A 16288-nucleotide genomic window follows, 5' to 3' on the forward strand; every position below is an offset into this window, starting at 1 on the left:
GCCGACTGCAGCCCTCCTGGACCAATTCCAAAAAGTGTTGTTCCATTAGTCATTTAGACACAATAATGTGGGAAAATAGAGTCCAGGTTGAAAAATACACAAGCATCATGGCGTGATATTCCCATCATGAACAGGTGGTGTAAATGTGTCTCCTGATAACAAGTATTTTCCTTAAGAAAACATTCTCAAGAATTTGTACAAATGCTTGATTTATCTCCACAGTATAGCTTTCACCCACAGGAAACGCTCAGCCTAATTGCATTCCTGTTTTGGTAAAGGCTTGCCACACTTAGATAGTGAAACTATTTTTTCACTTCCAAGTCCTTCCAGAGAATCATAACATCCTGAGGGCATGTCAGGCATGTCTGATCTGGCCGTGTGACTCACGATTACCAGAAGCTAGCCTCTTTATTTCCTGCACTAAAGTCCACTCCGATTTCACAATCATTATGAGCTCAAGCAGCAAATGGATTTCTAAAGCATGCATCATTGGCTGTACGTGTGAAGGGAGTGCTGCTCTAGAGTGTAACTTGACACTTTGAGTTTTTGTTTTTTCTTAGCCTTCAAAATTAAACTCATTTGCTGTGTTAAGTCTTAACAACCAGTCAGACTTCTTCTTGTAAGTATTTTGATTTACCCTTACAAAAAGCCTCAGGAATATGCTCTTTTAGAAAGTAAATAATATTTTGACACTAATCAAACTATTTTCTTCCACAGTTATCAAGTGTAATCGGTGGATGTCTTTCCTGTGAAGCGCTAAATCCATGAGGACAAAGGAATAATAAAGGATTAATAACAATTGCCGACAAATTGGCATTGTAAAGCGGATTACGATGATCACATGGTTATTACTGGTCTCATTCTTCTCTAAGAGCACACAGGATGGAAATGGCCAAGACAATGGTGAGTGTTTCACCCTTGAACTTGTTACAGCCTGCAGGTATCAGATAGTCTTTACAGTGGATGCATTAATGTATTAATAGCACAAAAATGTCGCCCCATTTCCATGTGTAGTCATATGCAAATAGAAAAGTGTTTTGGAGAAGTTAGTGGTTTCTAGACTTGTTTACATTCTACAGTGACTGTTTTTCGGCCTATTCGGTAGAGTAATAAAGACAATACTCAACCATTTGAAACCTGAGCAAACTGGTTTGATAACTTTCAGAAATATGAGGGAGAAGGCAATAAGCAACCAGATATCACAAGAAAATTACCTAAAAAAAAAAACAAACCAAAAAAAGTAAAAAACAAACAAACAAAAAAAACAACCAAAAGAAAATCACCTGAAAATAAATTCCAAAAATTAAAAAAATATGTTTGTGCTTATTTAAGTTTCTTCATAACTTATTGACAATCTATTAGCGGGAGATCGACAGGCGGATCGGTGCAGCGTCTGCAGTAATGCGGACTCTGCACCGGTCTGTCTTGGTGAAGAGGGAGCTGAGCCGAAAGGCAAAGCTCTCGATTTACCAGTCGATCTTCGTTCCTACCCTCACCTATGGTCACGAGCTTTGGGTAGTGACCGAAAGAACAAGATCGCGGGTACAAGTGGCCGAAATGAGTTTCCTCCGTAGGGTGGCTGGGCTCTCCCTTAGAGATAGGGTGAGAAGCTCGGTCATCCGGGAGGAGCTCGGAGTAGAGCCGCTGCTCCTCCGCATTGAGAAGAGCCAGATGAGGTGGCTCGGGCATCTAATTAGGATGCCTCCAGGACGCCTCCCTGGTGAGGTGTTCAGGGCACGTCCCACCGGTAGGAGGCCCCGGGGAAGACCCAGGACACGCTGGAGAGACTACGTCTCTCAGCTGGCCTGGGAACGCCTCGGGTCTGGAGCTGGATGAAGTGGCCGGGGAGAGGGAAGTCTGGGTTTCCCTGCTTAGGCTGCTGCCCCCGCGACCCGACCCCGGATAAGCGGAAGAAAATGGATGGATGGATGGATGGATGGACTATTAATGCATATATTATTATTTATTATTATTTATTTATTATTTTCTAGATATTACAGCTGCATAGTGCAAGGGCTCCTTTAAAGTTATTAAAATCAATCTAATGCATAGTCTATGTTTGATAATATGAAGAAATGAATAGCTCTGAAATGCCTTAGCCATTTTATTATTACTATTTCACAAAATAAAGTATAAAATGACGAACCCTCCCTTAAAACTTTTTGGCCTCTCTTAGCGGAGTGTCTGTCCCTTTAAGAGTATTCTTAGTGTTTGTTGCTTCAATGCAGCTTTTGAGTTACCTACCTGTATTCCCTTGAGTGTTTATTTCTGTCATCCTCACATTATGTGGTGGATTACATTCCATAAATACATAAACTATGCTGGCTCTTTGCTCACAGAGCTTGCGGACTTGCAGTAAGTGTGTTTGCAGCAAACTCTGCACTGCTCTCCTTTCTTCCTCTCTCCTTGGAGCAAGGCAGAGAAACACCATACGCTGTAGTTGAAGAAAAAATGAGCAGTCTCATACATGCTCTTGATTATTGTGTGTGGTGTTCTGCAGCAGACAGGCCTCAGCTGCTGCTCTTACACACACAAGGTAGCTAAACAGAGACATTCTGTTGCTATGTTGCATGTTTTTCACCACAGATATTTTCAGAAACATTTTTTAGCTCACTGTTTAGCTGTAATATGAGACTGTTATCTGCCAGCTGGCTGCTATTGTTTCAAATGGATAGGGACACATTACTTCCTCCACAAGTTTGGGGCTGATGCTACACACTGAATTTTTGTGGTTATAGGTATTCTGCCTCTTTACTAAAAGCATCCCTTTTCTATGTTTTCTGTGGTTGTGTAGCACCTATTTCAAGAGTATTTACGTCTTTCTACTGCAGAGAGTTTTAAAAGCCATCGTTCCATCAGTGAAAGATTTTTTTACAACACTTATTGCCTTCTTGTCTTCATAGTTTGTACTGCTACTGGTGTCTTCACTATTGTCTCTCTGCTGGTAATGATAAGGATATATTTTATAATGATTATTCCCTTCAGGTGTTTTGCATTGTGGACCTCAGAATCAGACAGTTACCAGCGATAGCCAAATGATCCAGGTATCATGGGAAGACCAGCCTTCATGCTCTACAGTACAGGATGTGCTGATCTATGAGGTGGTGGTTCTCATAGCAGACAAGCAAGTACATTATGTAAGTATTATCTTCATTTGTGTTGCGTCAGTATTGCGATCTTCCATATTGATAGTCACAGCTTCTGGACTAGCCATATTAACGCGATTCTAATTTCAAAATGAAAATGCTTCAGGAGGAAGTTACTGTAATGCCTGACCAGATAGGATCTACTCACTTCTGGAACTGGTCGTCCTACTTTGCGTTGGAGTGTGCTTCGGTCAAGCTCAGGGCTCGATACAAAAACCATACAAGCCTATGGAAACAAGAACGGACTCTTCCTGGTTACTATTCAGCTTACCATGATTTCATCAAAAAAATATATCATTATTACACCTTAGACAGTCAGGGCACTTGTTGAAATGCTCATAATGTCTTATTCTGTTTTTTTTCAGTGGGGAAAATCTCAAAAAGACCAGAGATTTTCCCAAAGGACAGAGAGCTGAAGGTTGGCAGTAATGTCACATTCTGCTGCATTCTGCCTGAGGGGCAAGTTTTTGACAAAATGTTTCTGAATGAGCATAGTATTGCTAATGAGACACCTACTAAAATTAGCAATCAGATCTATGACCTGACTGTCCACCTGAATCAGGCATCAGAAGGCAGTTGCACTAATGTAAAATGCAAGTCAAATGCAATGGAAAATGGGGCTTGTGCTTATATTGGCTGTAAGTATGACCTATTTTGTGACGAATTTGGGGATTTCGATATTTTAAATATGTCTTGATAATAAATGCTAGCTGTTCTTTTTTTCTTAAATGCCTGCTTTCATTCAGACCCACCTCAGGACAGTAACCTTCAGTGTGAAACCCGAGATCTGAAATCAGTGGAGTGTCACTGGACAGTAGGAAGAAAAGCCTCCATCAAGAGGGGAGGTGGAACAGAGTATCACCTGCTTGGAAGGTAGATTAATAAAATTAAAACTGATATAACCAGAGGCTGGACAACATGTTTTCATCCAAGTTATCGTATTGGATCAGCTGTTGATGTTCCAGGATGCCACAGCTAACGCTTGAATGCTAACAAAAGCATGTGATTAGCATTAAACAAAAAACATTGTGTTTTGGCTCTACATTCATACCAAAAGCAAACATTGGGCTCCCGGTTGACAGTCTGAGGTTTTTTTGACCCGTCCAGCTCCCTTCAGCCCTATAGGGACCTTCCACCTCCTTACATTACCTAGATACTGGCAGCTAGGGCTGGGTCATAAAACTATATCTATCGCAAAATAACTTTTCCTTGATTGAAATATGAGAAGTAGTCGATAGAATGGCGATAGAACGCATTCGGGCCATGTTTTGACAGACAACACAAACAGCCAATGATAATAAGAATAGCGCCACGGCGAACCAAATGCAGTGAATGACTGTGACTCTAGAACAGCTGAGTGTTTGATTACCGAGTCGTACGTGCTTCCACAGTGTTTCATCATCGTGAATCAAACAGATGATGGTCCAACAGCAGCGCAGTGAGACAGACAAACAGAGCGGAGCTTCTCCTCATAGCACCAAAGTGTCTGAAACCGTCACATTTGGTGGAAAGTGACTTCTTTAGACATCTACAGACTACTTTGTGATAGTTTCAGGTTTAATAAGATTTTGGAATAATTATTTAGAAACAGCAGGACGCATCGCTGTCTCATCCAGCCGCTCGCGCTGAGCTCTTCTTATTATTACCAGGGGCAGATGTAATATTTTGGGGGCCTGGTTCCACAGGCACATTTCCTTATTTTCACCCTTTCTCTGACTGGGATTGTGGCAGGCTGTTGGCAACTATAGGAGAAGTAGGCCTACTGAAAAGTTTGTTTTTTTTTTCCCGAGTAAGATGATTAATAGCACAGAAGATTCACAGAAGTTGAAGTCAGAGTCCTGCAGTCAGAAGAGGTTGCTGTATTATCAGCACAATGTGCTTAAATTTACTTGAAGTTTGTTTGAGCTTTTAATTTTTATATAATGCTGGTAAATTTAATGAATAATAATTAATCATATGTTTATTACAATCCAACACACTATGGTCACATAAAACTGTGAGGGCAAAAAAAAAAAACCCACAAAAAAAGCAAAATAATCATTCATTATTTGTAATCGAAGTAAAATGTTCAATTAATCATGATACTGATTTTAGATATGAGGTTAGCACCTTTGCTGGGAGGAAATTTTAGTAACTGGACCTCTCTATATTTGTCATGGTCAATGTCTGACAGAAAATAAATATTTAAATCAAAATTGACCTTATGATATCTTCATATCTCACTTAGGAGTAAAAGGGAACCTTTAAGCTTGACAGAGATAGTGATCTGATTTATATCGCGATATATATCGATATCGACTGATATGAAAATTATCATGATAAGATTTTTCTCCATATCACCCAGCCCTACGGGCAGCATTTCAATCTCTCCTTTCAGTGCTTTTGGCATAAGTGCACAATGACAAAAAGTACAAAAGGTATTCTCTGCTGCATGGCGTCAACAGAGAACGCAACCAGACAGATCTGGTTGTTGTGGTATTACATTTCGGCGGACAGTGCCTGCCATGTCAATGTGATACATGCACAAGCGTCATCTCTTGAGAGCATAGCTGGATGGAACAGAACCTGTAGTGCGTGCATGACATGCGGCAGTACAGCGGCAGGTTGAAGCGCTGCTGGTAATGACGTAAAATAAGGAGTGCAAGGGCGCCTATAGGGCAGGAGGGAGGCTTGGTGTTGGATGGGTCCCACAAACAAGAGACTCTCCTGTGGGAGCCCATTGTTCACTTCCTGTCTGAATGTGATGTTTTTCTACACCTTACCATGTGCCTCCTTCCCCTAATCCTAACCATCTGTGCCAGCATGTGTGTTTGTTCACGTTTGGTGTTGGTTGTCATGTGCTGTTGTTGCCTAAACATAACCACGTGCCGCCTCATCTCACATGTGCATTTGTTGACATAATGGTAACGGCATCATGGAATGTTAATAGCAGATGCAGATGAATACCTAAATCATAAAATGTGACACAGAAGTCTACTGTAAAGCAGCAACATGTGACGACTTGGCGTATCATATGGCAGCCACAGGTGCCATCAGCTGCATTATAAACTGACACCGCCCGTCTGTGTATTATACTGCCACTGGCTGGCAATATACTGACAAGTGAGGTCTGGCCAACCAGCAGTGAATCATAACACTACAAACAGTTCCGTCTGGCTGTGGTACAGACACTGCCTGATACTGTATCATACTGCCTCTAAAGGTGGCTTTTGGCATCAGTGCATGAAATCAAAATCACTGGTATTGACAAGTTAATTTCGTTGGTATAACTAGAGGATGGAATTAGGCTGTTTAGGTGCTTACAAATTTTTAATTGATGGCCTTTGCTTGCTTCCATATTTAATGTGTTGTCCAGGTTGCCTGTAGGTTTCTGTTATGGGAGAGAGTTAAGCAATTTATATGTATCACCTGAGAAGTTACACTCTCCTGGCATTTCTATTTCAGTCCATGTAAGGTTCCGGGGAGCTGCTCTAAAGAAGCACAAGTAGATGTTGGTGAGAGAACGTGGACGCTGACAGCACAAAATAAGCTTGGGAAGGTAGAGCTTTTGGACACTGCAGACCTGACTAAAAGAGGTATATCTTTATACAAATGAGCATTATTGTGTGCCAAAATGCTTATGTAGTTGCTAAAAAACTCTTTGAAATAATTAAATTCAACTGAATGTTGTTTGTCTTTTGTTTCAGTGCACATGTTCGCTCCACAGGGAGTGACAGCTTTAACTGTTAATGCCAGAAATGTCAGCCTGAAATGGAAGTGGAGGGCGCAACAGTACTCTAATCTCAATTTAACCTGCCAAGTAAACATCATCCATGGTGAAGAAAAGATCACAGTGAGTTGACAAAAGAAGTGGGTGACATTAGCAAGGTTTTATTTAAAAAGTAAGATCCTTTTCTGAGCTACATTAACATCACTCTTGTCCATATTGTGTTCCCAGAGTGAAATCTTTGGAGTAGGTCTTAATTTTGCAGTTTTAAATGACTTGTTGCCAAACTGGACATATAATGTGACATTTCGATGTGGAACTGCGCAACACTTTTGGAAGTGGAGTGACTGGAGTCAAAGTGTCACCTTCCACACAAATAGTGATGGTAAGTAATAAAAAACAAACAAACATAAAAACACTGTTTACATTGTGGTCACTGATAGCCTATATGTCCCACAGTTCCAGATGCTCTTGATGTGTGGATGCAGATGAAGGACAACCAAATTATAACCATCTGGAAAGTAAGTCAGATGAGTGGATGCTACTTTCTAGTAAGCTGCTCTTTTATGGCTTTATTTTTGGCTGATAAATCATTCACCTACAGATCAATTACTATTTGTGGTTGTAAAAAAATCTCTCTGGTTCTCTGCTTACCCTCCACCATTAGGACGCTTGTCTTAGCTCCTTAGTGTACTCAGCCTGTTCTCATGCTGAAGATGTCAAATACCGCTGCCTCGACAGTGCTTTCAGCGTACAAGGCACAAGGCACAGGGCAGATTTACTAGTCTTTTTTTTGAAAACAAAGTTTAAATTAAAAACTACAATTTGTCCTTGATCCTACTACATCTTTGGAGCAGAAAGATGAGTTAATTAAAATCACCAGCTATCAATCCAAACAGGAGGCATGAAAGTCCGGGGTTTGTTGGACCCATTAAGCGCCCCTCCCGTCGGCCCTATAGCCACTCTCGAGTTTATTATATCACGTTGTTACTAGCAGCATTTCAACCTGACACGGTTCTGTGGTGTGTCTTTGCAACATTATGTGTCACATTGCAACATTATGCACAGAAAATAAGGGAAAGCATAACAGGTCCCCTTCAATAGATTGTTGTAAAAACTTTTCACATTCAACATATTCATATTTATAATATAAAATACTGAATGTTGCTGTTGGCTTATTAAAAAGTTATTTCAAAGACTAGCTAACATTTGTAACTGCAGACTTGATGGCTTGTTAGACAGTAAGACACATTACCTATATTAATTAATTTGTACTCACTGGCATGAGGGATTTTTCACCCCATGAAAAACCAAAAATTGCTCTAATGAGTGGCTAAAAATTCATCTGTAACACACTAGTAAATGATTTATTAGCCTTTAATAGCGTCAAAGCTATTAGTCAAAGGGTGCCTCATTAGAAAGTGCCATTGATGAGGGCCTGATCTCCATATGTGTGTTTTGGCAGGTAAGCTAAAGTCCTGTTACCTCTCTGCAGATGCCACTGGCCAACCAGAGTCATGGAAAGATCATGGACTATGAAGTCACCTGGACAAAGACCACAGAGAGAGGACGTCAAAACAGAACCAAAGTGGCTCCCAACAGCAACAGTCTGGCACTCAGTCTGGACACCACTGAAGAGTATATCATCTCAGTTACAGCTAGGAATATAAACGGCAGCTCATCTCCATCAACCATCACCATCACCAGCCCCAGTCCAGGTATGAAGCTCACGCAAATTACATTTAATTTAGTTTTAAACCTGTGTTAATTGATTTTTTACCATTTAGGGGCAGCAAAACATTCTGTACAGATAAAACTAAAATATTATCACCTTAAAAAGTTGACTGTTATCTTATTTTTATGTTGCGAGATGACTGTGTTTCCATTGAGTGATGTTCTGCGACTTCTCCTCTGGTGATAACATTCTAAGAAGCATATTGTCATATGTTTATAACATCAGCAGCTTTATTTCTATTGCAGCCACCCCACTAGCTGTCATCATTTCCAAATCAAAATTTACGTAGGCATGTTATGCGAGCGATAATGGAAAGGCAAGCTGCTCATAGTACATGGGAGTGGATTTCTGAGAGGCGATAGATTTCACAGAGGAATTTTGGATGCAAAACTTCCAGATAATCTGCTCTTCGCCAGCTGCATCATGCCCGAGAGAGCCAGTTCATACTGACAAGCACATAGCTGTAGCATCATGTGACCTATAAAGGACAAAAAAGTGTTTGCATTGCAGTTTTGCAAGATATGGCTTTTTCAAATCGCCTGAAATACCACCTTTTTTGTGATAAATGGATGTTTTTTTAAGAAATTGACCCGTTTCCATTAGACGTATTTTTTGATATTCGCAATTTCAATTTGCCTACTGATAAAGAAAGTTTGTATCAAAGACACTGATGATCATTGCTTTAAGATATTGTTATCTTCTCTGCAACAACTAAATGTCAATTGATAGCAGCTTTGTCAACTCTAACTTTCAAAGACTCTTCTTTTTCAGACAGCGTGAACACGTCTTGGATCATTGGCAGCAACAGCAGCTTCAATGTTTCCTGGTCCGCCAGTCCTGCAGCCAGCTGTGGTTACATAGTGGACTGGTGTCCTACATTAGGGCGGTGCATCGTGGAGTGGCTGAAAGTGCCTCCCACTGAGACTAACGCCATTATATTTTCAAGTAAGTCTTATTCCGCAAAACTGTTACCTATGTGACGTTACATGTCCTTGTGTTACAATATATCTCCTGTTATGTCTCCACCCAAGAAAACTTCAAAGATGGAGTGAGATACTCCCTGTCCATATATGCCTGCACCCCAGGAGCTCCAGTGCTGCTAGAAAGAAGAGAGGGCTATGTCCGCGAGGAAAGTAGGATTCCATTCTTTGATTGTCTGTAGAGCATTATTACTAATACATGCGTCAGTGCCCAAAAAATAACTCTATTCGACTGTGTTTCCCACTTTCTCAGAAATACAGGGCACCTTGTTTAAATCATTTAAGGGAAAACAGCAGGATTCAGATTATGTGGTGCACTGGGACCGTATATCTCTAAGAGAGCAGACTGCTTTTATCCAAGGCTACGTCCTGTATTGTTCCGGCAGCAACCAAAAAGTCATCAGTTTCAGCACAGGTATTGTGACACCCTGTTATTTTCTGATGACAGTCCACAGAGAACCAGGGTTACATACAGGACTACGCATTCTCAATCTGTAGAAACCTTCACAGATATTAGAACACATTTACACAGCCTGGTCAGACCAACAAACAAACACCAAACAACAACAATAACAAAAACAAAATAGCCCCCATAATAAAACAAAAAGAAACAAAACAAAACAAAGCATTTGTTATATATTTAAGCAGTGTATCCCATCTTTCCTCAAATATATGTATTTGATATATAATTCTCATAGTAATCTTCTCTATTTCGTATATTTCCTTCACAAGACCAACAAACCTTTATTTCAATGTCCCTAATATTGTGACAACACTCAACTTTATTTCCCCCTAGTTTTTACAAATAGTATATTTGCATGGGACAAATACTTTTAAACACACTATTTGCAGATGTATACTATAAGCAGATGTAAGAGTTTATTCATGTCAATAACTACAACTCCTGTCACTGCCTAGAAGTGAGGGCTGCTGTATATGCAGTTATTAAATGACAAGCCAATAAAACACAGTTGTAATATTAAAGCTGTAGATGATAACTTTCATGAATTTTATCTTTTTGACACATTTGCTGAAACTGTCACTATAACCTGTCAGTAGTACACAAGACAAACAGTCTCAAAGAAAATCATGTTCCTCCTCCTTGTAGTGCTTCTAATGGCATTTGCAAGAATTCTCTGCCATGGGATTGACAACAACCAATCAGAGCTAAAGAGTCTCTAATGCAGCTGGTAGTCATGTGAATTGCTGTTTGTTAACTGTGGTTAAACTTAAAAACTAGGCAGCACTGATCACATATTAATCAAGATTCTGTTACTGCATTGCCTATTTCTTACCTCAGATGTTCTTAGAAACATATTTTAGTGTACTGTTTAGCTGTAAAGTGAGAAAATTTGTGAAAAACAGACTGCTAACACCAAATAACCACTTACAATCATGAGCAAATGTCCTCATGGATTCTTGACAATGCTATTGGATGAATATGAAAAGAAGGGGAAACAAGTTTTTTCCAGACTATCTGTCTGATGTACTATTGTCAGGATATAGTGTTTCAGAAAATATGACACAGTTGCTTTTAGAAAAGTTATTAACTAGAGCTTTAAATGTGTCTTCATAAGAGAAGTTAGAATTGTTGACAAGTATTGCACATTCAAGGTCATAATTAGGGGGATGTTTTGACAGAAATGGCATATAATATAATAAGTATGTTAACTTTAGTGTAGAATCGCCTTGTTTCTACAGTAATCCAGAATGGACAACACAAACACTGGCCCACATTTAACTTTTTGCACCACCAACCGTAGTTAGTAACCCTTTTGCGATAAGCAGTGTCACAAAAACATTGTTTTTTTTTTCTTAAAGTGTTATTTTTTTCAGTGTTTTTACCAGTTTAAATCACCACATCTGTTTGTTTTGGAGAGGAAGGGACCTCTTCAGATAATCTGGCTTCCATTAAAAACTTTCTGAATAATGAACACTGAGGGAATGCCAATTAGCACTATGCAAAAGCCCCAAGAAACCAGAGATATTATTGCCTGAATATTCCAAGATATGACAATTCACATGGTAGATACTCTTTGAACATGAGGGTAATAGATTTCATGTTTGGAGCATATCAACTCCCGGGAACAGTTTATACTGCAAGAATATGAAGGATATGATCAGTGGTCATGGCTGAAGTCCAAACATGAGTGATTTCTGAAGATACTTGTAGCCATGTTACAAGTCAAAACAAGGATGATTTCTACTGTCTGGATGTATCAAACTATTACCAAAGTGATAATAGTCATATCTGATGATATTTGATGAGGATATACCAGTCATGTCCCTTGTCCAGATATGTAAAGATATGGCCAGCACCCATGTTTGATGTCAAAACATGGATGATTTGCAGACTTCATGTTCGAAGCATATCAACTCCTGGTATGGGACCACTTTATATTACAAGAATCTGGAGTTCAGGATATGTTAAGGATATGACCAGTTGCCATGGCTGGAGTGTGAACATGAGTGAATTTTTGTAGTCAAGATATTTCAAAACATTACTAAAGTGATGTTAGTCATATTTGATGAGGATATACTAGTCATGTCCCCAGTCCGGATATTATGCAAAAAACCCAAGAATCTAGAGATATTATTGCCTAATTTTTAGAGTAGTGCAACTTGCAATCCTCACTACTACATGCTACTGAATCCCCCTAAATTTAACTCACTGGACCTTTAATTAATACTTGCATAGGTGCATGTAACACCATTATCATGGGTTATAAGGCACTGAATGTTTGTGCACTGGTAATATAGTAAATGTGAAATTAGGGGTTCTAAAAAAAGTTTTAACTTTGTATCAACATATACAATGCAGAACTTTTTAGTGAAATCACTGTAGAGCACTCTATGAAACAGTGACCTTGGTGGTTCTGATTTGTACTGATGATCTTTTCTGCCTGGTTTAGATGATCCTGAAGCCAACAACCTGACAGCAAAGAACCTTAAAATTGATACCTACACATTCACATTGAAGGCAAAGACTGCAGTTGGAGAAGCTGGCACTGCAGCTATTATCGCCACCTTGAATTCTACAAGTATGTTGCTTCTTTTCCCTTTCAGACCATGATCCTCCACAATGCATTTGTTTCTAGACTTGTCTTATTCCTGTTCCTCTTCTGGGCTGTTTGCTTTGACTCATCAGCTGATTACTTGATCATAGCAGTCCTGATTTCCCTGGTCACTGTTTTTGGTCTCCTTTCCCTCATCGCTATTGTTTGCTACAGACACTGGACATGGTAAGCAAGTCAGCACATTCATTTTCTGTGGTTGCGTGTTACCTCTGATGGTTCCATTTGAGTGAGCTGCATGTTGTTGCCATAACCTGTGTAATTTATTACTATGCAATCTAACATCCAACAGCATGAAACAGGCGGTCTATCCTCCGATCCCCAAGCCAGTGCTGATATCAACGGTAGGTGCTAAAAACCATGTCTTAAAGGGGCACCCCACTAATTACATATATAAAGATTAATTTACTTGTCATGAGGAGTATTTCTTTAGCTGCGGACAGTGCTGAATAATGTCTTAAGTGGCTCTGCAAGGAGCTTTCTAAAGTCTGAGAAAACAACCCTGAAGATGTCGCAGTGGGTGGGTTTCCACTGACCCTAAAGTTGTGCATATTGAAATTGCAAATACAAAAGAGTTTTTACACTTGCATGAGGTGGTATTTCAGGTAATTTGAAAAGTCCATATTTTGCAAAACTGCAATAGAAGCACTTTTTTTTACTTTAATAGGTCACATGATGCTATGGCTATGTGCTTGTCAGTAAGAACTGGCTCCCTCATGATGCAGCAGGCATGAAAAGAGGTGTTATTGCATCACATAACTTAAGTTGAGCAAATGATCCAGAAGTTTTTAATCCACAATTCCTTTGTGAACTATCACCTCCCAGTAATCCCTCATTTTTGCAGCTCCCACATATAAGGGGGCTTAATTTTTCCATTATCGCTTGCATCATATCCCTACGTCACCTTTAATCGGGAATAATGACAACTAGTGTGGTGGCTACAATAAAAATAAACCTGGTGATGTTTTGAACATCCACCGCCATGCTTCTCAGAATGTTATCACCAGAGGAGAAGTTGCAGAACATCACTTAGTGGAAATGCAGTCATCGCACAATTGTGTTTTTTCAACTTTTTTGAAAACATCACTTAAAATTTGAAAACCTATCTAGTGATGTTATCAGTGTTATCTTGGATTGACGTCAAATTTTAGACCGAAACCCTTTAAACCCTAAATAACTTGGGTTCAAAGTTTTAAAGTCGTTAGCATTTAAAAGGTAGGGATAGTCATATGACCATATGACAGATGCCATTAAGTGGGATTATGGGAAGTATGGGGTCCGGCATTTTTGGACCGTGAGCGATACAAGAGACTTTAAGTCAGCATATCTCTGCTTCTGGGGCCGTACTCACAAAGCTTCTGAGAACTAAGAGTTGCTCTCAGTGACAAAATGCAGAAAACTGCCTCAGCTATGCTAGCAAGGCTGTACACTCTTTTATCTTGACTGTATGTCCTTTAATTTTAAGAAATTACAGTACTATATTGGTTGTATACCTCTTTAATACTATGTGAAAGTTCAATGTTCCTACTATGGTGCACTATTGGTTCAGGGGTTATTCACATTTTTACTTACCCAGCTACCACCCATCTTGAAATTTATATGAGTTCATTCCGTTTGATTTTCAGGGTGAACACAAATGTCATCCTCTACATGTGGATCAGTGCCACCAGAGTGAAGCAGAAATTGTTAATGTTGTGGAGCTGCACTGCAGTACAGGAGCACCGCTGAATGGTGATGTCAGCCAGGAGAACATGCCATTTGTTTATAGACAAACTCTGAAGGGTTACTACAACCAACCCCTGAAAAAGAACACGCCACCACCCCTCCATTTACTCACTTCAGCCGTCCCATCTCAGTCAGCGTTACCATCGTCTCCATTCAGAAGTATGTTTCCGAACCCGTTATACGACTTGATGATGCAGCCTGGAAATCAGCAAGAGGGAACATCATTAGAGCCTTGCTCGGATGGATACCAGCCTCAGGGTCACACAGAAACCTTCCCTTTTAACCTGACAGAAGAGGATCAAGTGAGTCCCATATCCTGCATCTCCACTTACGTTTTGATACCGAAGTCACCTTCCAGCTAACCGCGGCATGTACAACATGTGTGGGCTGTTATAAGTAGGGTAGCTTGGGAAAAGGACATTTAACATGAATGTAGTGAAACACGGATGTTTTATTATGTGTACTCATGTTATTTTAAGCTAAGCCTTAGACGTACTAGTGGCATCTGTTTGTCTACCACTTTGGACTGAAATAGCTCAACAACAAGCGGATGGATTGGTATGAAATTCATAGGCTAACCCTTTCCTTAACCTTAGTGGTGCCGCCACAAGGTAGACATTTTCGTTTTATTGTTAAAAAATCTTGATAGCTATGATATAGATTGCCATGGACTTTGCAACAGACATTTATGATCTCAGCTGATGAGTTATATGAACGTTTATCCCCTGACCTTTTGTCACCATCATCAGGTCAGAATTGTAATTTCTCCAATGCTTTGGTTTATGATCCAAGACCTGCAGAACTAACGGGATCCCCATCAGCCTCAGCTTTATTCAGAGTCTAAATTAGCAATAGTTAGCATGCTGATGGTCAGCATGAAAATAAAAAGTCGTTGCCGTTTTGAGCATGTTTGTATGCTGGCCATTTATCTGAAAGCACTGCCTCACTGATCTGCTAGCAAAGCTGACTCTTAGATTATCCTGAAGTGCTAAATCGAGGGCAACTGGACTTACTCTTGATTCTTGAAGACATTTCATTCAAAACGCCTTCCTTGAGTTAATTAAGTAAGTACTTTTATAACTTTGCTTGAATCATTTTTTTTATGGGAGTAATTGTAGCTTTCTTTGATGGCTGAAATTCTTCACATACAAACTGTTAGTCTTGTTGTTTTCATGACTGATCACTGATTTTATAACATACACTGTTTAATTACACAGTATATCTCACAGACTGTATTGTTTTTGCCAGTGCTGTAAATTACACAAAATGCCTCCAATTTATGAGCTACTGTGTATATGAAAATAACTGGGAAAAACTCTTCTGTAATTTTTAATCACTCTTCTATTGTAATCCTTGGAAAAATAAGCCTTTGAAAAGTCTTTAGTTCTTTCAGAAACACTGGAAGAAGTTAGCAACAAAAGAAGAAATGAACATAAAATTAGCAACACCCTCTGGAAATTTGTAAATAAATAAAGTTTAAAAACAACAACAAAAAAAGAAAAAAGAAAATGTCCTGGAATTTTCTTAAAAACAGTGACTTTGTGAAAAAAAGCAGTGACTTGTACTTTGTTAGTTTTGCAGTATCTTCTATCTAAAAAAATCAACATTTTTATCTGTTTTTGTGCTATTTTTGTGCTACATGCTGTACTTTTACTCTTACGTTTTAGTGCTACATTGGCCAAAATATTACAGTAAGACTTTTGTATGCTAATTTGGACTACTTTGAACAACATACTAGAGTTTGATTTTTTTGATGCTGTTTTGAACAACATACAATGGTATGATGTTTTTATGCAAATTTGGACCACATACTATAGCATGATATTTTGTTGCTTTTATGGATGACATACTACAGTATGACACTTTTGTGCCATTTTGGAAGACATAATATAGTATGACATTTTAATGCTATATTTGGATGA

At 39.3% G+C, this 16288-nt stretch overlaps 1 protein-coding gene across 4 annotated transcripts; it reads left to right on the forward strand.

Moving 5' to 3' along the window:
- Positions 1 to 401: 401 nt before the first annotated feature.
- Positions 402 to 15275, forward strand: LOC121939293 (leukemia inhibitory factor receptor-like). Of its 4 annotated transcripts, none has more exons than XM_088071079.1 (18): positions 403 to 619; positions 718 to 903; positions 2986 to 3137; positions 3253 to 3400; positions 3512 to 3784; positions 3893 to 4019; positions 6591 to 6721; positions 6833 to 6978; positions 7084 to 7237; positions 7312 to 7373; positions 8348 to 8570; positions 9359 to 9532; positions 9619 to 9720; positions 9821 to 9982; positions 12480 to 12608; positions 12734 to 12809; positions 12934 to 12985; positions 14267 to 15275. In XM_088071079.1, exons 2-18 carry the CDS (start codon positions 834 to 836, stop codon positions 14726 to 14728), a joined length of 2643 nt encoding a protein of 880 aa, XP_087927205.1. In that variant the 5' UTR covers positions 403 to 619; positions 718 to 833; the 3' UTR covers positions 14729 to 15275. The 4 variants fall into 4 exon arrangements, with proteins under 4 accessions (XP_087927207.1, XP_087927205.1, XP_087927206.1 ...); XM_088071080.1 differs by having other exon boundaries at positions 12737 to 12809; XM_088071078.1 differs by having other exon boundaries at positions 405 to 619; positions 12716 to 12809.
- The last annotated feature ends 1013 nt before the right edge of the window (positions 15276 to 16288 follow it).

The sequence above is a fragment of the Plectropomus leopardus genome, chromosome 20 (assembly GCF_026936395.1).
Source record: "Plectropomus leopardus strain MGB_pleo_1.0 chromosome 20, ASM2693639v1, whole genome shotgun sequence".
In the NCBI taxonomy this organism is placed as follows: Eukaryota; Metazoa; Chordata; class Actinopteri; order Perciformes; family Serranidae; genus Plectropomus; species Plectropomus leopardus.

What these genes read in the sequence shown, in the direction of transcription:
- LOC121939293 (XM_088071078.1), top strand. Translation starts at nt 834, where the DNA reads ATGATCACATGGTTATTACTGGTCTCATTCTTCTCTAAGAGCACACAG. An exon ending in TGGAAATGGCCAAGACAATG is followed by an intron (nt 904 to 2,985) that starts GTGAGTGTTTCA and finishes TATTCCCTTCAG; the next exon opens with GTGTTTTGCATTGTGGACCT. An exon ending in AAATTATAACCATCTGGAAA is followed by an intron (nt 7,374 to 8,347) that starts GTAAGTCAGATG and finishes ACCTCTCTGCAG; the next exon opens with ATGCCACTGGCCAACCAGAG.